General features: G+C 36.8%; 1 protein-coding gene and 1 long non-coding RNA gene across 2 annotated transcripts in view; both read right to left on the reverse strand.

The window, feature by feature from the left end:
- The window catches only part of znrf3 (zinc and ring finger 3), a 69,742-nt gene extending 56,799 nt beyond the window's left edge, over positions 1-12,943 (reverse strand). The window contains exon 1 of the mRNA XM_084413825.1: positions 12,416-12,943. Within this exon, the coding sequence (XP_084269951.1) occupies positions 12,416-12,637 (222 nt within the window). The 5' untranslated portion in view covers positions 12,638-12,943. The remainder of the gene's footprint in view (positions 1-12,415) is intronic.
- The window catches only part of LOC311293219, a 267,232-nt gene that overhangs the window by 73,844 nt on the left and 167,065 nt on the right, over positions 1-26,323 (reverse strand). The window lies entirely within an intron of this gene.

Here is a 26,323-nt window from a genome sequence, read left to right on the forward strand (position 1 = left end):
AGCAGTTTCAAGACCATAGAAATCACACATTTAATCAGCTAAAAAGTCCAGGAATCAGGAATCAAACATTTGTGTGTTCACAAAAACTAAAATACATTTTTAGGACTGCACCAATATTGAAATTCTGACCGATAATTATTGTCATGATATGGCCAATAACCAATACATTTATTGTTAACTCGAGATATTATAAACATACTTTATCTAAAAAAATTTTTAAATGAAAACAAGTCAATTTAGATGTCACAATCTACTATTAAAAAACATTAAAACGCTGAGAGACTAGTTACATAGTACCTGAAAATTAACTACCATATAAAAGTTTGGATCAATAAGATTTACTTTTTTTTTTTATTAATACTTTTATGAAGAAAAAAACACATTAAATTGATCAAAAGAGACAATATGACATTTATAATATAAAAAAAAAAAAATCTATTTCAAATAAATGCTGTTCTTTTAAAATGTCCATTTAATCAAAGAATCATGAAAAAATATAATTAGGGACTCCACAACAATCTGAAGCAAACACTGTTTTCAACATTGTTTATAATTATAAGAATATTTCTGAATGATCATGTGACTCTGAAGACTGGCGTAATGATGCTGAAAATTCAGCTTTGCATCACAGGAATAAATAAAACTAAGATATATTAAAACAGAAAGACATTTTTTAAATATTACAGTTTTACTGTATTTCTGTTCAAATAAATTGGTGAGCATAAGAGCACAAAAGTATTAAATTCTTACCGACCCCAAATTTATGAACAATATAAATATATTGGGCATCCCTATTTTTATACACACACACACGCACAAGTTAGTGATTACACTTACTGCCAGTAAGACTTCAAACACAACCCAACAGTCAATATGTTTTCTTAGTAAAGTCTAAAAACACACTTCTACTACTACTACTACTACTACAACACAGAAAGCCCATTATTGTGATGGTGTGTGTTTAGTCACGGGAGCTGTCAATAAATTATAAGGCCGTCTGTTAGAGCGCCACCGTTTTCCTTGCGCATACTTCAAAGAGCATGCGTGCACGTAGATGAACACGCACACACACACACAATGCTGTTACTGTATAAACTTTACAAAGCACAGTCAACTCTGTTCCACCTGTTGTGTACTTTAGGAACGCCCAATGGATTAACCGAATCTGATTAAAAACCCCACAAGTGTCTTCAGTCGGGTTTAAAACTTGAATCACTTCCACTATGCAATGTGATGCATGCGTGTGTGCAGAAGATAAAAAAGAGAGGCAGCAATGACAAAAACAAAACATAGGGAGAGAAACAAGTCTTAATCATACATTGTGTTTAAATCATAAAATGAGAACCCCAAAACTCCTTATGCCCAAAATTAAACATCAAGCATTTGTTCTTCACCCAACTTGTCCAACGAACACCTCCACCTTTATTTGTGCAGGGGTGGATTTCGCTGCAGGCCTGTGATTACATCACCAGCCGTTTGTGGTGCAGCTTTATCAGTCAGGCATTGCTCAGCCAGCCCTTTGAAGAGCCCGCCGGGGGCCTTTGATCTGAGCGTGCTCAGTGGCCTCCCAGCCGGCCGATCCTATCAGCTCAGGCGGCACATTTGTGCTCAACCCAGAACCAGATTCCAAAGCCACCTCTCTCTCTCTCAGGTCTGACTGGTTATGTGTAAGAGGTAAAAGGAGAGGGAAGGGCCTCCGCGCAGGCAGTAAATCCAGAGAAAACTGTGTGAAAAATACCACATAAATAGACAAGGTGTTGAAAGTCATCTCAACTCAACATGGAACTGCCAGGGGGAAGAACAACCAAAATGTTTTGTTTTGTTTTTTTTCTTTCCTGAGATTACCAACATACAAATACAACTTTAAAAGCTGTCTGATTTAATAAGTATGGATACAGTGTATTAATAACAACTAGGAACTGACACAATTTTTAAAAATTAAATACTAAGGTATTTAAATATAATAATAATTAATTAAATAAAGAAATATATATATTACACAATCATATAAATGTATAAAATATGTATAATATTTTCAAGAATTTAATATATATATAGTCAAGTTTAGATAAATCTACTTCTGTTATACAGTACAGGCCAGTTGAAAACATTAACCAAAAAGACAACTCTGCCGCTTGGACCAGACAACCTAATCTTTCAAAGCTGGAAGCCGCTATACCGAAGGGACCGCGAGTATCTCATTAAAAGGGAGCCAGGAGACAGTTGTCAGGCATTGTAGTCTATTTCAGAAGCCGAAGAGAATCAACACCTTGGATGAGACGTGTGCATCCATTCGTCTATGACAAAATGAACACCTGGTGACCATGGGAAACAACAGGGGAGCAATTATACAGGAGCCATGTGGAGCGAACAAAGGAACAAGCGAAACATGATGATCCATCAGGGAGAGAGGACTTTCTTAATTTAACAGAGACACAAATAAGTGCCTTCAAAGCTAACTGAGTTACAACACGTAATTCAGAGCAGAACTTATCTGTACTTCCCCAAAATCAGTAGGGTTTTCCTTTAGACGCCTTACAGCCAGTTCACAACATACAGATGCAGTGAACTTTGTACACAACCAAGAAATAAGCGCGATATAATGCCAGTATCTACTAGCTAATATGAAATGACAATGAATTATAATCAATTTATTAAATCATATATACAGTTTGTATATACAGTATATATAATAATATTAATAAATGCTGTAAAGTATCATTCATTGCTATTTTATGTTAACATAAAAAAAAAAAACCTTATTGCAAATGGAGGAAAAGTGTTTATTTTGATCATTTTGTGTAAATCTTCCCGCGAATGTAATTCTCTGCTGGTGTGCACTGCTGTATACTTTGAACCCAGTGTTCTCGAACAAAAGAAGAAAGTAGCATAAATGATAAGTACGTGGACTCGAGGATTTCATGACTTGGTAAAAATATTACAATACTAGTGCGAAGCTTGGATTTTGCTGCAGTTGTTTGGCTGATACCACAACATAAGAATAGTCTTCTTCAACCAGAACCTACCCGTGAGGACGATCAAAAAACAATTAGCAACACGAGGTAATTAGGATGACAACATTTCAAAATGTGCAATAAACCAATAAAAGACAAAACCTTAAGGCAAACAGACATAAATTCTGTTATATCCTGTTGGTGCATGAAGCTCATGACATTTCTGTTATTGCTCAAAAGCAGTCTGCCAACTGACCCCAAAATGTGAAAAAAAAAAGAAAAAAAAAATTATCATATTGTACAATACTGTTCGAACGTTTGGGGTCGGTATAACAGGTACAATAATTTTAATTTTTTAAAGAGGTATCTTATGGTAACCTAGGCTGCATTTATTTGATCAAAAATACAGTAAAAACATCAATATTGTGAAATTTTTATATATTTTGAATCTGAGCTGAATTTTCAGCAGCCTTTATTCTTCAGTGTCACCTTTAGAAATCATTTTTAGGATTCTTTCAATCAATCAATCAAATCAAACTTTATTTACAAAGCACTTTAAAGCAACCAAAGTGGACAAAAGTGAATGGAAAGTTGACGAATAGAAAGTTCAAAAGAACAACATTTGTTTAATTATCTTTTGTATCATTGTAAATGGCTTAACTGTAATTTTTGATAAATTTAATGCATCCTCACACAGCATCTATCACCTAACAACATCTATCAACAGCATTTATCAATAAAAAAAAAATGCACATACCTATTCAGCTACTGTCATGTAAAAATTAACGAAAAAAATAATAATTACTGTTAATTTGCTCAAATAATATCAGAAAAGACGACCATCATGCAATTATTCACATCTTGTGCAGTCTAATGTACATTTATCCATTATTCTGTCATTAATTTTTCAGAACATTTTAACCATCTTTAATGTGTCCAGCAACTGTCCAAGAACAAAACAATAGCTGGTAAATCGATCATGTTAAAACTTAACATGTTTTCCATGTCAGCATGTCAACTGTTTTCCATCATGACCTAGACTTGATTCAAGTTTTCATTCAAGATTTCAAGTCTCGAGTCAAGTCTAGGTTATGATGGAAATTATTATAATCCAGTCTTCTTAAGTTGCATGCTTTGAGTCATATTGTGGATTATTGAAGTCTCAAATCAAATCTGACCATCAACTGTCTTTCATTACAACTTGGACACGATTCGAGACTTGAAGTCTAAGACTTGACAATAACTCGAACCCTTTTCTGAGACCCCTCGTCTCCATGATGTGAAAGAGTCCCTGGAGAGCGAAGAGGAAAAGGAAACATATGAACAAGTGCTGAGGAAAACCTTCAAGTCTATGCTAACTGGTTAAGCAGAAGGGCAAAAACAGAGAGAAAGACAAAGGAATAATAGAAGGCAAGTACCATAGAGAGTCAGGGCATGACAAGAGCGTCTAATGGCGTGACAGACGGAGATAAGTACAAGGACACGACAGACAGGGAGACAGTCAGACACTGAAAGAGGGAAAGACTGAAAACCAGAGCTTGAAGGAAACAATGGGTCTGCGTTTTGGACTTCAGCCGTTCGTCAGCACATTCCTGAACAACAACAAAGCATGCCTGAGCCCCTGTGTGCCCCAAGAGCGTTGTCATTTCATAACCCTCTGCTGCTTTTGCAGAAGTAGAGACTAAATGAAGTGAATATATAAGCACATCAGCCTTACGATTGTGTCAGTCGATATCAAAATTAGCGTATTTATTGGATTCAGAGTAGGGGTGCAGTGCGATAACACGATTTTTGATCATGAATGGTTCAAATGTCTCCCAGATCCGCATTTGAAGAAGTAACGTAGTATCGTGTTTCAGTGCATTCTATCAGTTGCAGTTCTGGCGCCTCCATCTCAAAAGTTGCTGACTTAAATTTTTAAGTACAATCAACTTAGATATTCAAGTCGTTTCAACTTAAATCACATTAAACTGACATAAATGAGTTGAAATTAAAGCAATGTAAAAACATGCGTTGTCATAACTTACTGATCATATCATTTTTACAGTGAACATTCACATCACATGTTAACGCAAAGGTAGGGGTCACGCTCACGTGACATTGCAGTTATTCACAATCACTAAAGTTTACTATTTGCATGCGTTTTAAAGCCTTGCTGGTTAAACACTTTATCGTGATATGATATTTTTACCACATCGCCCACCCCTAATTCAGAGTCTGTCCTCCAAAAAGCCCCACATTTCAACTGTCGGAACTGAGATTCTTGAGGTGTAACCATAGCAACTGGGATGATTAGCTGTGATAAGCTAATCAATCTGTGTTGTCAGTCACCATCAGGACTGCACTTGCCTCTCAAGTGAACATCCAAGTCCTTGTAAATGAGCTTTGATGGGCAAATCAATAGGGGTTTCAAGGAGAGAGAACGGAGCTATCACTCGAGCCTTTGCAGGAAGCAAGAATAGGATTAATTCTGCGTCGGGTAAAATAGAGCCGACGGTTTGAATGTTCTATTTATTTCTGCCTAAACTATTTGTGCTTTAAGAAAACAAACAATACACTTTTTTTTTTTTTTTTAAGCGCATCAGAGTGAGGCAGACAGTGGTCAAGGAAGAAAGAAGGAGACAAAAACAGTTTAATCTTTTCTACTCCGACAGAGGGAGAAAAAAAACAACCTCAAATTACTTTGGCAAGGCTATGAAAGGCCGACGGGTTAGTGGTTTGAGCAGATACGTCTTAAAATACAGCTGCCACCACAAAACCAATAAATGGAAAAGTAGTCGTGCAGCACTTTTAACCTTTTAAACCCACGGTTGTTGAATATTGCTACTGTTGCTGTGGACAGGGAGGGGCCCCGTGTTTTCGGGTACCCACTGTCTCGTGAAGGGCCGTTCTGGACTCCCATGGTTTCAGTCTGTGGGAAAAGCATGCAGACTCCTTAGGCCAAACCAAGCTCTCATTATGGGCCTAATTTAAGCGCAAAACTACAGCAAGCTTTGAGGAAAGACACTGTATCAATCACACCACAGAACGTGGGCTGACTTTAACTGATTTTGTAAGATAAAACGAAAAAACAAAGTACTAAATTGTGGTTTATGCATCTAGGAATTAACCAAGACCTCAAATGTTCAACATAGCAAATAAGGAAAGTCGCCTTACGGTCTATTAAAGGAATAGTAGTAGTAATTGCTGGTCATTGACAATCTTAACCTCAAGTGGTCTGTTAAAGGGATAGTTCACAAGTTCAATCAAAAATGAAAATTCTGTCATCATTTACTTACCCTTATGTCATTCCAATCCAAACCTAAATGAGTTTCTTTCTTCTGCAGTAAACACAAAAGAAGATATTTTGAAACAATTTGGGTCCAAAACAACACTGGACTTCATTGACTGTCATGTCATTATATGTGCTCCAAAGAAAGAAAGAGCGTCATACAATGACATCATTTTCATTTTTGGGTGAACTATCCCTTTAGCCTCTGTGATTACTGAGTCAACTCGAGACAAGTGGTGCTCACTGCAGAGCCAACTGACGTCAAGCTCCACCTCTCTGGACGTCAGGTATTGAGCTTGACCTAGTCCAGGTCCACCTCTAATGGGTGGAGGTATAGAGTTATGGGAAGGGTTAGGGTGTGGTTAGACCTTCTAGCTCCGCCCATTACACCCAAATTAAATCCAGAGAGGAGGAGCTGAACTTCACGCTCCACCCATGGCTCTGCAGTGAGGAGCCTCTCAGATCTGACTAATTCAAAAACGAATCATTCAGACCAATTTTGTGAACTCAAATCAATTCATTGTGTTTTTTTCACAAAGTGGACTTCATCACTTCTCTCATAAACTAATGATTATGTCAAATAGTGCTAGGGTGGATGTCAAGATTACAAGTCATATTGACCAATTATTTGAAACTATTGTGTCATTTTTTAAGTTTCAAAGCGTCAGTTCCCATTCAGTGTAAAGGCACTGTAAAGGCCATTGCACACTGAGTACGAAATTTGCATCCGAAATTTTCGCACGTTAAAAAATAAATACGACCTCACGTTATGTCAATACGCTTGCACACTGCCTCCGAAACTTTCGTCCGTCAAAAAAAAAAAAATCGATTTTCTGCGTTTTTCACGTCCGTAGCAAGCATTTTGAATGGTGTTTTGACAATTTAGAGCCACCGAATCACGAATATTCACGAATACGAAAAAACGCATGCGAAAATTTCGGACTCATTGTGCAAGGACCTAAAGGAGTCACCAGAATAATTCTTCACAAATTCTACTTGTGTGTTCCACAGAATAAATAATAAATAACAGAAGCTTCATTTTGGGGAACTTTAAAGGGGAGTTTACACAAAAATTAGTTGTTCCAAATTTTCAGAATTTTCATTTTTGGAAAAACTATCCCTTTAATAAATAATAATAATAACACATTATGTTTACGCTGTGTAAAGTGTGATGAGTGAATCAGAACCAATCACCCATCTCACTGTTCTCAGAACCTTAAAAGGAAAGGTGACTTTCATATGGTCACTTTCATGGTTCAGTGTCCCTCAGAATAGAGTTCTCAACGGGTCGGGTCGGCCCGACAAACCCGACGGGACCCGCGGGTTCGGGTCGAAAATATAATCAAATGACTCGGGTCGGGTCGGACCTCGGGCTTAATCTTTTCCAGTCAGTGAAAAAAAACAAAACATTTATTAATCATCGCTGCTGTTCACCGTAAAGAAAGTCTGGCTGCTGCGTGCAAGCGCATCACGGAGAGGGGCGGGGGCAGACCTGACGCCGCTGCGTGCACGCCTTTAGCCTGGAGAAGAAGATGGAGTTGGTGAAAAGTAAACTTGCCTCAGGTGAATTCACCGTCACTACTACAGCCTATTTATATATTTAAAGTTTATTGTTTCAGTTGTTTGTATTGTTAAAAGGCGTGAACATTAAAGGTTGATTTGAATTTCCGTCTGCTGGTCATGATAATACGTGTATGAGAAAAAAAAAATCCGACGCGGCATCGGGCCGCGGGCCGGGTTCGGGCAGATAATTCATGTTGATGTGTCGGGTTACATCGGGTCCGGGCTTTAAAAGCCACGGGCCGGGTCGGGTCGGGTTGTTATTTTCAGGCCCGTTGAGAACTCTACCTCAGAATCCCAAAAATGAAAGTCAGGTGCGCTTAAGCATTTGAAAGCATTGTAGTACAACAACAAAAAACGAGACACTCGAAACTCAAAACTCATATCCCAACTGCAAACATTCCACTCATATATAAACAATGAGTCATTTTCCAACACATATAGATTTCACTCCCACAGTTATCAGCTGCAACAAACAGGTGAGAACAAGGTTAAAAGAGGGAGTACCATTTTACTTTCCCACATCCAGTTCTCAATGAGAACAGTGTCTAAAAACCACCAGCACGGTTCTACTTCTGCTGCAGGAGGTGATAAGGCGAGTCATCCATCAAGGTATTTTAGGTCAGTCATGTATAGATATGACACTACAGTTCTGCCTGAGAGAATAGAGAGAGGGCATCATTTTAACATGTCATCGCCTGTACTACCTGCGTTCACACAGACCACTTCATTTCACTTCTGTTTATTCAAGGGAATTTCAGCACTAACGGTCATGAACCACAAACAATGATGCACTGAGTTATGATGGTAGATGAGATAAATCGAAACTAGTCTGGTGGCACACTGAGAACAGTTGGTGTGACAGACATTATCTCCCTGAAAAATTAAAGACAGGTGCAACTTATGACAATCGCACTTGGCAAACTTATTAGAACTTGTTCAACTAATTCAGGGTTTACAATTTGGGTTTTAATCCCATCAAAGTAGAAATAGCATTAAATTATATTATTGTTATTATTTTTCATAATATTATATTATTGATATTCATTATTATGCTAAAATATACACTTTGAGGTGGGTAAGATTTTTCGAATATGCTGATTTGCTGCTCAAGAAACATTTATTGCTATCAATGTTGAAAATGGATGTGCTGCTTAATATTATTGTGAAAACTGTGATATATTTTCCAGGATTATTTGATGAACAATATAAAGCAAAATATCATTTATTTTAAATAGAAATATTCTGTACATTTCATTGGAAATGTCTTTACAGTCACTTTTGACCAATGTAATGTATCCTTTTTTAATAAAAGTTTTAATGTCTTTCAAAAAAAATCTTCCTATTATAACTTATATTTTTCAGAATACTATTAAGCATTACAATCAATATTATTAGTCATTTTTAAAACAAAAGGTGAAACACAGACTCACCAAGATGCATATATAATGTTAAAGGTATAATACACACAATTTTATCAAATATCCACACATTAAACTAAAAATTCACGAGATTATTTGTCATTTTAAACTGCAGACAACCTGCTTAAACATTTGAAAGTTCTGTTTAACAGAGTAAAATTCAAGGTATAACAAAGCAAAATAAAGTATATTACACTGATAACCACCATGTCAGCTAAAGGATTGGTAAAATCATCACAGACCAAACATTGGATGTAACAGCATTTCAGCTTAAATATTTTTAACCTTTCAGCCTTCGACAAAAAAAAACTAAAACAAAACTAAAACAATAATATTCCTGTAATCAATGTAAAAACCAACAGCTAGCAAGTCTCTATACTGGAGACAAGGCCCTGGAACCGGCTGTAGGAATGTAACACTATATTCAAAACACCATCAGCAAGACCTTTCCAAGAGAAAAGCCACAACTACAGTATGTAAGAATTATTTAAAAAGACACTGATTTTCATGCTATGAGAAGACAAAATTGAGGCAATTGAGGTTCTAGCCAAGGAGAACATCGGTTCATTGGTGTATTAGCCAAGAAGTCACTTTGCTTCCTGCCCCATAAGGTAGAGTATGTAGCAAATTGAGTTAATTTGTTTGCTTTGGCCCTGCTTTGCTACTCCAGGCTCTCCTTTTCACTCAAGGGAAAACTGACAAGGATGTACCAGGGCTTAGGGCTAGTTTTCTTAAAGTGCTTGAAATTTACGTCCTACAGTCTAATACCCTCACTTATTGACTTAATTGGATTCTCAACGCCCAACAACAAGCCTTCTTTATAATTAAGCCGCCAGCGCACCAATCCTAGAGGTTAAAATGCAATAAACGGAAATTGAGACCAGCAGGAAACTTTTAACATGCTTAAAAGCAATTAGGCACAAGAAAATGTATGAACAAGAATGCAGAACAAGCATAAAGGCCCGCTCACACCAATGACGATAACTATAGCGATGATATCGTTGGAATCACTTTATGAACGTTTTTTTCCAGCTGATGAACAGCCAATCAGAATCCATCCTGCAAGAGCTCGAGCATTTAAAGGAGCAGACGACAAACTTTCAAACTGAATTATGCAACTATATTGTCAAACATAAGTCAGAAGTCAAACATTTGCATCAGATCTCAAAAATATCTTCATATGGTTCTTATTCAATCAGCTTCGCAGCAAAACTATCATTAGAGCAAAAAAAACATCTCTCGCATGAACACCATTCAAAGCCACATGAAATTATGACATTGCTGAGAAGTTGACATGAAATGATGGCATTGCCAAGAAGAAAATTGCGAACGATACATGGCATAGCGTTTCAGAAAATGAGAGAGAACAAACAGTAAATGAGAAGATCTAAAACACTGTGTGCACAATGATTACAGCGTTAGAATATATTACGAACACTATCCCAATAGGAATCCTAACTTGGCCTCTGTGATAAAAGCGATGTTTAACTATGTCTGAAAACATGGCAAACCTCAAAGGCTTCTCAACGTAAAGCTGAGGTCCGGCATCTCAGCAGGGTTTAAAGATAGAGCCAAACGGCCCGTGCTAAATGGATGTATGGCCAGTCTAAATATCTAAACCACTAAATCTCTAGTTTCACCCCACTACAGAGAAAGCAATCTCCTCTGCCATCACTGAAAAATGATGATCACCACTTGCCATTTTGAAAAATGTGATACTCACTAATCCTATACATGCGAACATTCTAACATTACTAAGTACACAACTGTAAACACATAGTAGCGAATGATGTGGGACGGACACAGTAGATCCGGATGTAAAAAAGCCTGTATTTTTCATATTTCTTCACTAAAACCACAAGGAGGAATGTAAAGGAAAGCACAGAAATAGTAGGAGCTTGTGAAAGATGAACTATTGCATGCAGCTAGAGTTTACGCTTGTGCATTGGTTTCGTTCCAACCCAGATTTCTTTGCATCAATCTAAAAGGTAAAGCATTTACAGTGTGTTGCATGCATGAGGAGATGCAGCATGAAGCATCAGGCATTCGCTTTGATCACTGCATCTTCTTTCAGTGTTCACATTACAGGCACAGTCACCATAACTTCCCACAGTGCACTTCTGCCAACAGTGTTAAACTCTAAGCAAGTGTTTAAGGGACTAATTATTCCTCTTGGCGTGACATTCAATAACTTCTCGCTCTTTGATGCCTGTTCTCTGTTTTCACAAGAGGAGAGGGAAGAATTACAAACTTTCAACAAATCATGAAAACGGGCGCTCTTTAGAAGGATTGCAAAACTTTCCCTGGAGAATGCAAAACCGCTTGCATGCAATATGAAGGATAAATCACACAGAGGTGTGATGGTTCATAAACAATTTATCAAATAGCACAGATCCCTGTGGAGATATTATTTTAGTAGAGCGGTCTTCTGGACAGCATTATGGAGATGATTTCTCACAGCCTTCAATGAACTTCAAACAAACACCATGACAGGTGTCATGGACCTATTTAAATCATACCATTCTAGTTACTATAATTATGTAATCATAATAATAATAATCTCAAGTCATCTTGCCGGTCTTATAACTGATTTCAACAGGAAATCAAAACTATAATACAATTAACTGTGGAAACGAATAAAAGTTATGGGAAAAAGTTTCCAGCCTGGATAATGTTAAAGCCATTGTAGGCACATGAAGCATATTTCAGAGGTGAGCATATTTTTTTCATGATCCTATAATTATAATCCTTTCATCTTTCCAGGTATTCACTGACTGTGGGAATCCTGTCACTATGAATCACCACTGACACTTGTCATTGTAACACTGCAAAAAGATCTAGGAAATGCTGTTATTAAAACTGATAACCTCTGACATATGTTTACTACTGTCATCTGCGCTACAAAGTTAGCCACATGTGTTCCTGCACGTCCCTAGTCCGTTTCTGCAGTGTGCTACACAATTAATGCAAGCTATGCATCAAAGTAACTTTTTTGCAAGTACGTTTTCATGTTTTGCAAGACAAGAGGCCATTTTGCGACCGCATAGTTCTCTGGTCTTGTACCATCCTCGCGTAGTGAAGTGCAACCCCACACCCCCTTGAAAAGAAAGAGAAAAACAAAGTTGCGGAGAGCGAATGCACCGCACAGAAACGAAGTTGTTAGAGGGTAAAATTCCCATGCAAGTGCACCGATAGAGACGGAAACGTACTTGCACGATCTCGCCCTCTGCGCTGATAGTGGCTCCGGCTCTGGAGAAGCGCCCTTGCAGACCTGTCGTGTAAGTGGTATAATCACCATTTGAGCTCGACTCAAAAAGCACAACTTCCACAAAGGCAGTATCCTTGGCTACGACGCTTCCCAAGACCCAAAACAACACCAAGACCACCGAATCAGCACCACGACCGAACCCACTCCTCGGTAAAATCATCATCTTGCCGGTTGGATCAGCGCCGATCGGAACATAATTTCCAAGGGTCTTCAAAAAAGTGTTGATTCAGAATCAAATTTGAGAGGGGAAAGCTCCCTCCCAAAATACAAACGACACCAAAAAAAGAAAAGAAAAAACGCAATGGATGGTGCGAAATGATAATAGCGATCATTAAAAATAAAAGTTTGTCCTTGGAAAGAATGTCGTGGCTGATTTCACCATTGCTGCCCGCACTATCGCATTGCTCGCGCGCTCGCTTATGCCTCGCTGGCTGCTGCTCGCGCTCTCTGTACAAAGCGGATCTCCTTTGATCTGGGAACACGTGATTCCTTAATTTTTTTTTTCCACAAAGGGTTAACCCCACCCACCGATCTTCCTGACCCTCTCTATTCTAGTGGTGGAGTTTATGATTCATCCAAGTGACTCGATTCTTTTGAATCAGCTCATTTAAAAGATTCGTTCAGGAACCGGTTATTTTCCAGCTAACAGGGAACTTTCTCAGAACTTTGGCTAACGTAGCCTACTGGCTAGGTTTATAAACAAGTTATGAACGAACATCCTTCAAGTAACGTATGCTTGTTCAGAGTTATCTGTTAATAATGTTCATATTCATAAAGTCTACATTGTTCGTGGAACATTTCTTTTCCTGAAATGTTTTAGTTGGATGTTTGTTTTACATTTTAAATGTTAGTTGTTTCAAAAGTAACGTTCCCATAATATTTGCAGAATGATAAAATGGTAGGCCAATATCATTTTTAAAACATTTAATAAACTTGACGTTTTGAACATTTAGAAATAACGTTTTCATATCTTAATGGGAAATATGTTCTTGGAACATATTTTGTTAGCTTAACTTATCTTTTTCTTCTTATTCTTTCATTTGCATCTCTACAAATCCAGAGGAGACACCATAGACAGTAGCTATTTAAAGATAATAAGCCTTTCCCCATAAGCAACACCTAAGCAGATATGTATAGGCTATTTGGCAGCTGCTGGCATAGTGTCTGTCAAGCTTCTGAAAAATATAACAACAATTCTGCAACTTTCGGTACTTCATTATAGTTGTGTAGCCTGGTCATTTTTACACATGCATCATTCTTATTATGAGCAAAATACGTATGTTTCAAAAGGGAGAAACTTTAAAAACTAAAAATTAGTTGCATCGAAGTGAAAAAAGATTAGTTCTTTTAAAAGACTCGTTCAAAACAACCGATTCGTTAACGTCAATTCCACTTCCCCTGCTCCTCTCCGCATTGAATCGTTAAGGAGGAGCGACACTGTTTGGATGATTCATACGCAGAAATGTGCATGTAGTAATAGCTTTGAAGTTAATTGCTGGGATTGTCCTTTCGTATATAATATATTACAGTCAGAAAACAGTTTTATTACTTTTGCTGGAAGGTTGGCAAACGTTTCCCTTAGTTGTAATTAGCCGACTGTGAGGGAACTTGTTGAACTTTGGGTGGGCTACCTTAAAAATAACTAAATCTTCTCAAAATTAAGTGTTAATTTTACCCGTTGTCTCTATAGTAAGTGGACTTTCTGATGCACTTTACACATTGTATATTATTGTGTAAAGTTTTTTAAGTAGGCCTATTCTCGCCTGTCTTTCTGAGAGATTTTGAAAGCTATTAGTTTTAAAACACCTTTAAAGTCACCATGAAATCAAAAAAAAAAAAAAGTATATATAGAATTATATATAATTCTAAAGCATTTTTTTTTTTTTTTATTCATGTACTTTCGTAACCTTTCATCAAAATAGCCCTCACTTTTCCAGCAACATCTCTTCTCTGATGACGTGTTTACTGGCATGAGGGCATCTACATTTTGAAGTACATTTTGAAGACGTTTTATTCAGATTTATCCATCCATCATGACGAATTTAAAGTCTAGGGCTGTGTCCGAAAACCGCCCCCTATACCCTTAAATAGGGCACTATTTGAGAGGACAGACATTTATGGGCCATTCTACAAAATTGGTTCAAAGTCAGAGCTGGAAACATCTTGAAAAAACATTTTTTTTTTACAAAATGTTTTGACAAATTTTGTATGTATGCAAACTGTATAATATCCAAGGTACACATTTCTAGTAATTGTGCAGTTAATTATCATATTGTATTTTCAGAAAGTTTTGGAATATTTTTCCTCTCCCCAAATTTGTCACTACTGAAACACAATAATAAATAATTTAATAAGAAGGCTTATATTGACCTATTAATATTTTGTTTACATCTACCTTGTAAATAAAATAAAAGTTTTCACAGGTAAATCAATAATAATTACAATTTTAACAATATTTCAAGTGTAATTTATAAGATTTGTTGTATTTTGAATCCAATCTTTCTTTGTAAAAGGCATTAAGTTAATCATACTGATTTAAAAGTTAAGGATTCATTAGTTTGAATATACATTGAACCAAACACTATGATAACATCTTAGTTAGTTGATTTTTAAATATACTTTATTTTAGACAAAACATGCATGTTTCAGTCGTGGCGGCACATTTTCGCTAGTAGTGACAGTAATGTTTTGGTAGCGACCACATCACATTACAGAATTTTAACTCGCATACTAAAACACTACTAAAACAAACTAAGATCCTAATGATTTGCATAACTGTACAAAAATGTTGTTTATTTCCCCCAAATAAATGATTATGTGTTCCCTTTTGTCACTACCAAAACAATGATGACATGTTTCGGTTATGACTGTTTCGGTAGTGACAATTTTAGATACTTTTGAGCCTGATTAACTAGCACAGTTCTGAAAAGTTGTACACACAAAAAAACTCAATTCTATCAAATAACACTCAAAAAGACATGATGTCACAACCGAAACTTCACCACGTTTTGGTAGTGACTGTTTCGGTAGTGACAAATTTTAGATACTTTTGAGCCTAGCTCAAAGATGGTAACCAGCACAAGTTTACCAAGCACAGTTCTGAACAGTTTTACACACATAAAAACAAAATTGTATGGAATAACAGCCAAAAAAGTTTGCTTAATTGCAGAAAAAAGGTTTGGTAGTGACATTCCTTTAAAGTTACACACAGATTTTCACACTTTTGAACACATTTCCCTCAACATGATGGTACCTATCTACAATGAAAGAGAGGCTATGAGAGAGAGAGGGACACAGGAATATTTCCTGATCAAAATGTGGTTAAAATCAGTCTCAGCCAATGGACTAAAACACACACTGTTTCGGTAGTGACATGAAAATGCGGGACACATTTATTTTTTACATAAAGTTTCGTGATTTAAAAATAAAATATAAAAGAAATGTTTTTTTGTTTTGTTTTTACTTCACTTTTTAAAAGAAATCAAAAATATATATATATATTTTTTTTTATAATGGAAAAATTTCAAAAATAAACATTACAATATAATTTTCACAAGTTGAAATTCAGGGGTTAGTGTTCAGGACAGCCCCCTCCCAATTGAAAGTAGCCTACCCAATAAATTATGATTTTATATATACTTACTGATATTGTAAATATTATTGTGGGATTCAATAGAAGGATAGATAGAAGGATCTATGTAAACATCTAACATTTGAATACTTAAATTCTTTTTAAATGTGTTTTTCACCAATTCTGTAGAATGGCCCTTGTAGCGGTGCCCGAAACCATAGTGGACATTATCGAGTGCACGAATTCAATCCCATAATTCACCGCAATAACGAGTGTACATCCGATGGACACTCTAGAGAATACCCATAATGCACTGTGAGAGTCGCGCGCCAAATAAATTTCCGCATCTGACCAGAAGATGGCGCCCACAGCTGAATAATCCATCCATTTTCCAAACCAATGTGGCTACTGCGCAATGTACAAATTTTACCTTTTTAATTGATTATTACATTGTTTAAATGAAGTTCCTAAACGCAAGTTAGGGAGGAGTGAGCCCATCTAATCTTTCAATCAACAGCCTGAGTATATAAGCAGCCGCTTACCTCTCTCTTGCATCAGCTGTTCCAGTATCCCTCCACCTCCCCAAACTCCACCTTCATCTCAGGTACCTTGCCCTTCAATTATCATATCCTACTTTTAGCCACTGGGGGGGTATATCAAAGCTCGAGTTGAAGCTGCTTCATCGAGCCCCTCTTCAGTGGACAGCAAGCCAAATAAGTTTAACCTAATATCTTAAAGATTTTATGGGCAAACAAACTCGTTAAGTAAGGTTTATACATAGTTTCCATGACAGAGTTCAAGATCAATCTTTTCATCTTACTACTAGAGCTGCCAGTTTGCTAAGTTTCAAACGATTATTAAACAGCAAGCACAAACTACGCAAAAGTGGCAGCCCTTCTCAATACTCACTCGTTTTCATTCACTCAATCAAGTGAACTATAGGCTATTGGTGGACTAATGTAGGGAATAGTAAATCCTCAGTATTGTATAGGGGAGATTTCTGACACAGAATATGTTTTCGTAAGACAACAGAAAGGTTAAATAAAGGTTAAAAATCGTATTATGAATATATCTGTCAAACGAGATCAGATGAACATAAAAATAAGGTTCGCCTAACTTTGAAATTACTAGTTTTTTACACTCTAAGCATTGGGATCAAGGAAACCAATAAAACAAGTCAATCTCAACAGAATTTTTTTGTGCAGGACTTTTTGATTATAGCCAAATTACCCCAAACGTTAAAACAAGTTAAAGGGTTTGATCTCGCCTTTGATTCACATGAGGAATGAGACAAAATCAAAGACCCTTTGCGTTCAACTCTTCAAAAATAAAAGAACCTTTGAAGTATGAAAAGATTTGACCTGGACTGACAGCAAAGGGCCCTCGTTTGTAATGACTTTCAACTGGACGCATTTAGTCAGAGGAAGCTCAAGCTTACATTGAAAATATGTTTATTTTACAGAGCATGCCTTGGTTAAGTATGCATTTGGAAAGTAAACTCTGGCAAGATGACCAGGATACAATAAAACACTGGTTTTTTTTTTTTTTTTTAAGTATGTAATCATGTTTAAGCCTCTTTACGTTGCAAAAAATAAAAAAAATAAAAACAGGGTAAACTTGAGGTGTCTTTTGAAGTCTTTTACTCGGCTTGGGTAGTAAAAAGTTGCATTTAATATTCGGATAGAGGCTCAAACACATTGTATTAGTGTTCAGAAGTTAAATTTTTTCAAACACACACACACCATTCGTAGGCCTGCCTCTCTGATAAATAATGCATGTTTATTCGCCATTTTTTGTTGTCATTTTTAAAGTCAAAGTTTTCTTTATTGAATTGTACTGTGCTTGCTCAACCAATGTAAACATCATTCAGACAATCAAAGATTATGAACTCAGATTTGCATGCAATAATACCCCAAGAGTCTTTTTGAAGACACTCGCTTTATGAAAACCAACTGCACAGCTCCTCAAGGTCAGGAATGTATCAGGAAGAAACAACGGATCCCAAAATGGCCAACATATGTTCTGATTCAACACAGGAAAACCCAAAAGAGCTTGCAGAATGCTAAAAAGGCTGGTTTGCCTACAGCATGACAATTATTCGCAGATCGACTCTCAGCTGATGATGTCACTGAAGCTGTGGACGAGGGGGAGAACGGCACCCCATCTGTTTTTGAAGAAGACCCTCAGCTGTGATCTATAAAACTACCGCATATGAGAAAAATTGCCATCTTAGTTTTCTTTTTTCACTCTCTGGTCCTCCAAGCTTCATAGTTTGCATGCACAGTGTCTTGTTCATCATAATAACATTGCATCATTTTAGTCAAAGACGTGCTTAGAAACTCATTTTTGTGGGCAGGGTGGAGTATCAACATCTGTTAACAGACTGTTGTATCTGTTAGGAGACAAGACAAGAGAATAATGACTGACCGAAAAGTGTAAAAGTGTTTTACACTGTTTTACACCTCAGTTCAGTGTTTAAGTGGCTGTAATGTTAAACAATCATAAAAATGGCATGTTTACTGTCTCCCCCAGTGTCATTTCCACGGGAAATTGTATGCAGGCCCTCAAGGGTTGATAAACAAAGGACCTCTTCTGTTTTCATTGATCCATGTCCTGAGAGAGAAATATAAACGGCTAAAATCCTCTGATAATTGGTCTGGACAAAAAAAAAAAAGACATGTTTGCTGTCAAAAATAAAAGCAAAATATGATTACTTAAAAAAAAGAGCAGCAGGACTAAGGAGAATTTCCAAAGCTGGAAGAAATGATGTAGGTCATGTGACCGATCAAACATTTAAAAAGACACACAAAGAAGACAACAGCTTGTTTTCATGTCTAAGTTTATCACAAGAGTATTTCTTCAGCTATGGGCACTTTTCAAGAATTTTTCACTTTTCACACTCACCGAAATTGTTGCATATTTGTCTACTAACAATGTCCAACATGCAGTGTAAATACACAACCATTCAAAAGTTTAGGGTCAGCAAGATTTTTTTAAGATGTTTATAAAAAGTAAGAACAGAAAGAAATACAGTAAAAACAGTAATACGGTAAAATTTTATTATAATTTAAAATAACATATATTTAAATATATTTTACAATGCAATTTATTCCAGTAAATTTTCTTCAGTGTCACATGACTCTTCAGAAATCATTCTGATATTGACACTAATACTGATTTGCTGCTCAAGAAACATTTCCTGCATTTTCTTGCTGTTTAATTTATTTTAATTTAAAAAAAAAAAATTGTGGAAAGCATGATACATTTTTTTTAGGATTCTTAGATGAAAGTTCAAAAGAACAGCAATTTGTTAAATATTTTTTGCAAGTCTTTACTCTTTTTTTTATTTATTTTTTATGTATACATGCATCACAGGGTATTTTTGTCTTTTGAAAAAAGTTTTCTTATCATTAGTCTTGGAAATTAATAAAAAGTTTTTGCCAAAAAAATATTACACAATAAATGTTGAAATGGTTTATGATTATTTCACTTCATGATTACATCATTATAGTTTTAAACACGTAATAATTCATAGTTTTATGATGAATTTTCAGTCAAAATAATCGATCCATGACATGCATGTGAAATAGCAAACATAAATGATTCAGAGAGGGTAAAAACTTCCAAGTCAATTAATGTGTAATAGCAAAAATAAAAATCTGTTAGTTTTGCCTCAGCCCTCTAATGTTACGGCTTACGAATATCAAGAAATATTCAAGCTGAAATGCCGTGCACAACCAATTACAAATGAAGAAATTCTGTAATTGTTTTTGGCATGTTGTATACACCATACAAACCACAAGCAGTTACAGCACTTCTCCATTCGTAATTGTTTATGTGTAGTGTGTATAAAAGAGAAAGAGAGAGGATGGAAATGGTTCTGAAAGTCCCCTCATGCAGATAATTCAATTCAACTCTGCCCTCTGGTGGTGTTGGTGAAAAAAGGCATATTTTATTCTTGTTGCCACCGGCTGATCACCTGTGGATCTGATAACTAAAGCCATGTGAGCGAGGTTTTGCTATACACTCTCTTGGAAGTGTGTGTGTTGTGAGGCAGATGTTTGGGAGCAATAGATACCTCATGAATTGTGAACACAAATTAATTATTGCCGGTTAATTTCTTTAATAAAACCAACTTCCCTTAATATGTGCATGAGAATTTGTGTGAATTTTGTAAAAATGATTCACTATTAGTGCCTTTTAACAAGGCTTATTGATCTTTAGATTTTGTCTTTCATGAATAAAAGCATGCATACTTGTAGGGAGTGAATCAAAACACAAAGCGCTGACATCATCTCACGCATAAAAGCATCGTCCGACTATAACGTCCTCCCTATCTCCTGGAGTCAGTCAGTGGGAGAAAACATTTCCATCTGTGGGTGTCCAGGGGCCTCTTAATTGCTTTATGTAATAATACACTCCAGTGTTGTGAGTTACAGACACAAAATTAGGGCCTCCTCGTCATCTCTTTTCTTCATTAGAGGATAACGTCAGCAGGGCCCCATCAAAGGCACGATTCACCGGGGACGTCTGATTTATGAGCACGGTTCCCAGAGCATTGTGAGGATTGCGCACATGCAAAATGGCTCCTCTGCTATTTTTAGTAACCCAACTGGCATTGTGCTGGAGAGAAGGATGAGAACATGTAGGAAGAAGAGAGAGAGAGAGAGAGTGTGTGTGTTGAAAATCACTCTGCTTTGATCTTTGGCCCCTCCTCTCAGATACAACTCTCACAGGACAAGAGCTTTGAACAGAAGTCACACAGTTGTTCTGTAACACTGCACCACTCGATTATGTTTTAAATACATGAATATGTATGGATGCTCTGTTTTTTTATCAATATATTTATTATGTTTGGATGCTCTGTTTATTATCGGTTCAGTTGCATACATCATATTTTACCTAGTTCGAATAGCAGGACTTTGTCCAAGTTTCATAAATACATGAATAAAACAGGGGATAAACCCTCTACAGGGGGAGTTATTACAGGCGGGTTCATTTTTCTCCAATTGTTAGATCTCCACGTTGCTTTCTAAACTAATTTTGGTGATTAAATTATTATTATTAAACATAATTTTTAAAAAAGAAATATTATTTAAATTAAATATTTAAAAAATATTAATTAAATATAGTTTAATCAAAAATGTTAACCTCCCCCTCGAAAACGACATCTGCTCTCTTCATGATGTGTGTATTAAATTACATATAATAAATGTTTCATTGTCTCTCCCACATTCAGGGGGAAAATGTAATGTATATGACTCTGTGTAAAAAAAAAAATATATATATATAATTTTAATGACTTTGCAATATAAGCATCATAACAAATTTTGTAAATACATTGAAAGTATTTGCAGGTTTAAAGGATCACCCAATTCTATACAATAAAGTTTCTGTAAATTAAAGTCGGCATGAAACGGAAGTTGCTATAGTCTTTTCTTCTCTATTTTACCTGATACAGCCCTGGTTAAAGTTACTTATAATCTTTTATTTAATCACCTTGATTTGGTATTTCTAGCACCGTTTAAATCTTATTTGACCAGACACTGACAGTTTGTTGCTTTAGGGGGAACACAGGTCTAATATCTGACAGTTTCTACTGGCATCCCTCAGGGCTCAATTTTAGGACCATTACTTTTTAGTCTTTATGTATTCCCTCTTGGTCAGCTTTTGCAAACTATTTTTCTTATTTTTATGCTGATGACACACATTCATTGTAAACACGGTTGAAATGAGGCTGTCTCAGTGCTCACTACATGTATTTCTGAGATAAGATAATGGATGTCTAATCATTTTCTTTGTTTAAACAGTAAACAAAACAAAAAAAAGTTGATTATCATTGATGGTTCTGTACTTGAGTTTGAAAAATTGAGTAATCTAGGTGTGATCTTTGATTCTTCATTGACATTTGAACCCCATGTACTAAACATTGTAAAGACTTCATTCGTTTTTATCTTAGAGATTTCGCAAAATTGCGTCCATTGCTATACCTTTCAAGTTGCAGAAAAGTTCATTACATTTTTTTTTTTTTTTTTTGCATTGATTATTACAGTAATGTGCTTCTTACTGGGGTTTCTAAGCATCTTCTAAATAAGTATTTTAATACACAAACGTACTATTGTTGATTTATTTTGTATTTCCTTTTCTTGTAAAGCGATTTGAGAAGCTCCTTTAAAGGCGTTATAGAAAATAAAGTTATTGTTATTATATCCGATTGAATGTAGGGGACTGGATTTCGTCCTCAGGAATTGATTGGATCGTTTGAAGTTTGGCATTGTTAACTATTTGTAGGCAGATCTGAATGGCAGTTTGCAGTCAGTTGTGGAGGATATTGATTCTCCCCAATGCCGAGACACACGTCATGAAGAGAACAGAGGTTGTTTCGAGGGGGACATATGAATTAAAAAAAATAATGATGTGCACACGTAAATCATTTATAATAAACACTATAATAAATAATAAGATTATGCAAGTCCATAAGGAGCACTTTAGAATCACATCACTGCATTAAACAACAGGCTTTGGTCTCAGAGTGAAAAACTTTAAAAAGTCAGAGAAAGTCTGTTTTATGGTACAGCCAAGACACTAAAGAAAGAGCTTGATGTGAAGATGGATTTTCCAATAGGGGAAGGGTGCCTTCAAATGTAGATTGCTCTGTAAAGGATCTCAAATCATGACTCGATCCGCACGCTCGGGGCAGAACTACAAACTACAAACCCATAGAGAAATATAGAGAGAAGAAAGAGTTTGTGTGGATCAAAGACAAAAGTTTTGTGATCTTTTAAGTTCTTTCTGTGACCAACATGTTTTCATGATCAACATGAAAGTGCAAGTGCATGAGAACTTTGAAGTGGAGAAGAAAGAGTGAGAAAGAGTTCTTCTTCAGACTTCAGATCTTCACCGTCATATACCTGTACATTTATTCATTTAGCAATTCAATTCTAAAGTGAGGAACAGCTGAATATGAAAATATTCATGAATATAATGAATATGAAAATAAGTGTCATTTAAGCGAACAAGCCTCAGAATCTGTTATTTTTTCATAATGTTGTGAGGGAATTTGGTGAGTAGAAATGAGGATGTTATTTGTGAATAATTAATTATATATAAATAATATATGGCTATATACATATATATATATGGCTATCGTTTTTTTATTTTACACAAATAACATCCTGATGTATTTATGTTTTACTCAAGAAAATAGCACATTTTAAGAATTTGTCAACTGTTTTTGCCTAATAAACAATAATAATCCATAATAATCAAATAGCACTGAACCCCACTGAATTTCATTGTATGGACACACACACACACACACACACACACACATTTTTTTTCAAAATATCTTCTGATGTGTTTCAAAGAAGAATGTCATACAGGTTTGGAAGAACATGATAAACAAATTATATCAGATTTTCATTTTTAGGTGGACTATTCCTTTAAAAGTGTTCCCAATATTTAATGTAACACCTTTCATATTGTATCTCTGAGAGAGAAAAATAGAGAGAGAGAAACGGACCACTCTCTGTGCTTTTAGAGACAACATGTTAAAGTACATTAGCAGCGTGTCAGGAAATGACTTCAGATCACATGGCTGCCATGATTGTGGTTCCTGCTTCTTTTCATTTTTTTCTTCCACCTCTCTCACCTACACACAAACCCCCACCCTCATCTTTTTAAAAATTCCTTTTTAACTTCAGAACAGAGCGAATGGAAACTAAGCTTGTTACCACATGATGTCTTGGCAAGTTCATCCATGAATTGAGCACATTTTAATTTGAACTTCTTTGTTTTAACAACCCTGACCAGCATCTCCAGAGAACAAGTCCACACAATAAAATGCCACGCTCGTCTCTTTGAAGCGTCTCCAAAAGCATTGTCATCATAGTGACAGGCTCATGAAATACACAAAACTTCAAATGATTTGTTCTTGTTGGTTTTTTGGAGAGCAAAATTGGATTTTAATTATGTTTAAAGGTTGCTTATGTCTCTTTCTTAATTTCACACTGTGTTTGGACATAACCTTTTAATCATGCATGTCTAGCCCTGAAATGATTTTTGCATTAGTAAATGTATATTTATGTTATATATTTATAATTTATGTTAGAGGAATAGACCTATTGACAAATTTAGCTTAATTTAATTTAGTATATATATATATATATATATATATATATATATATATATATATATATATATAATAAAAAGAATATACAAAAATATATTATAAAAACAGTAAACAGACAAACTATATTTACATTATTAATGTTTCGTTGGTTCTCTCTTCTTTTTGCATGTTTTCAAAATTTCTTTGTATGACAGCCTTGACAAAAAATGTGGCATGTGTCATTGCGTTATAACAAATATTGACTCCAAACTACATAATATGATTAACAAATCGTTAACAAATTTTAAATAATATTTCAATAAAGGCTGAAGAGGCCGGACATCACTTTTAGCCACTATTGTAAAACTCTTTCTCACAAAGAAATGTGTGCTTCCTATATTCTCCACCAGATGACAGCAATGTACAAATACGTTCTCGTCGCCCTGGAAAATCTCACGCAGAGAGTGCTGAGAGTGGCTCATATTTGGAAACCATATTTGCTTATTTTTAAACATATACATTTTAAAATATTGCTGATTACTTACAAAGAACTAAATGGTTTAGCTCCCCAGTACTTGAGCGAGCTCTTAACGCATTATAGTCCTTCACGCCTATTCTCAAAACTCTGGCCAGTTGATAATACCTAGAATATCAAAATCAACTGCTGACGGTAGATCCTTTTCCTATTTAGCACCTAAACTCTGGAACAGTCTTCCTAACATTGTCCGGGAAGCAGACACACTGTCAGTTTAAATCTAGACTAAAACACTTCTCTTTAACCTGGCATACACATAGAAAATTATACATTCCTATTATTCAAATCAGTTAAATTATTATTATTATTAGGCTGCATAAATTAGGTCAACACTTCCTATAACACACAATGTACTCGTTACATCATAAGAAGGATGGCATCTACGCTAATGTTAGTCTTTCTGCTTATTCCGAGGTTTACTGTAATCAGCTGGATCCAGGCCGTATGCAGATCAGATTGAGGACCTACGCTATAGAAACGACCACAACGCATGATGTAGTCAGCCGGATCCGGGCCGTATCCAGACCAGATAGAGGACCTGCGCCTAGACACGATCACAACGCATGATGTAGTCAGCCGGATCCGGGCCGTATCCAAACCAGATAGAGGACCTGCGCCTAGACACGATCACAACGCATGATGTAGTCAGCCGGATCCAGGCCGTATCCAGACCAGATAGAGGACCTGCGCCTAGACACGACCACAACGCATGATGTAGTCAGCCGGATCCAGACCGTATCCAGACCAGATAGAGGACCTGCGCCTAGACACGACCACAACGCATGATGTAGTCAGCCGGATCCGGGCCGTATCCAGACCAGATAGAGGACCTGCGCCTAGACACGATCACAACGCATGATGTAGTCAGCCGGATCCGGGCCGTATCCAGACCAGATAGAGGACCTGCGCCTAGACACGACCACAACGCATGATGTAGTCAGCCGGATCCGGGCCGTATCCAGACCAGATAGAGGACCTGCGCCTAGACACGATCACAACGCATGATGTAGTCAACCGGATCCAGGCCGTATCCAGACCAGATAGAGGACCTGCGCCTAGACACGACCACAACGCATGATGTAGTCAGCCGGATCCAGGCCATATCCAGACCAGATAGAGGACCTGCGCCTAGACACGACCACAACGCATGATGTAGTCAGCCGGATCCGGGCCGTATCCAGACCAGATGGAGGACCTGCGGGCTGTATCCAGACCAGATGGAGGACCTGCGCCTAGACACGATCACAACGCATGATGTAGTCAGCCGGATCCGGGCTGTATCCAGACCAGATGGAGGACCTGCGCCTAGACACGATCACAACGCATGATGTAGTCAGCCGGATCCGGGCCGTATCCAGACCAGATAGAGGACCTGCGCCTAGACACGATCACAACGCATGATGTAGTCAGCCGGATCCAGGCCGTATCCAGACCAGATAGAGGACCTGCGCCTAGACACGATCACAACGCATGATGTAGTCAGCCGGATCCGGGCCGTATCCAGACCAGATAGAGGACCTGCGCCTAGACACGACCACAACGCATGATGTAGTCAGCCGGATCCAGGCCGTATCCAGACCAGATAGAGGACCTGCGCCTAGACACGACCACAACGCATCCCTGAAGTGTCAGC

This window comes from Rutilus rutilus, assembly GCF_951802725.1.
Source record: "Rutilus rutilus genome assembly, chromosome: 7".
Taxonomy (NCBI): domain Eukaryota; kingdom Metazoa; phylum Chordata; class Actinopteri; order Cypriniformes; family Leuciscidae; genus Rutilus; species Rutilus rutilus.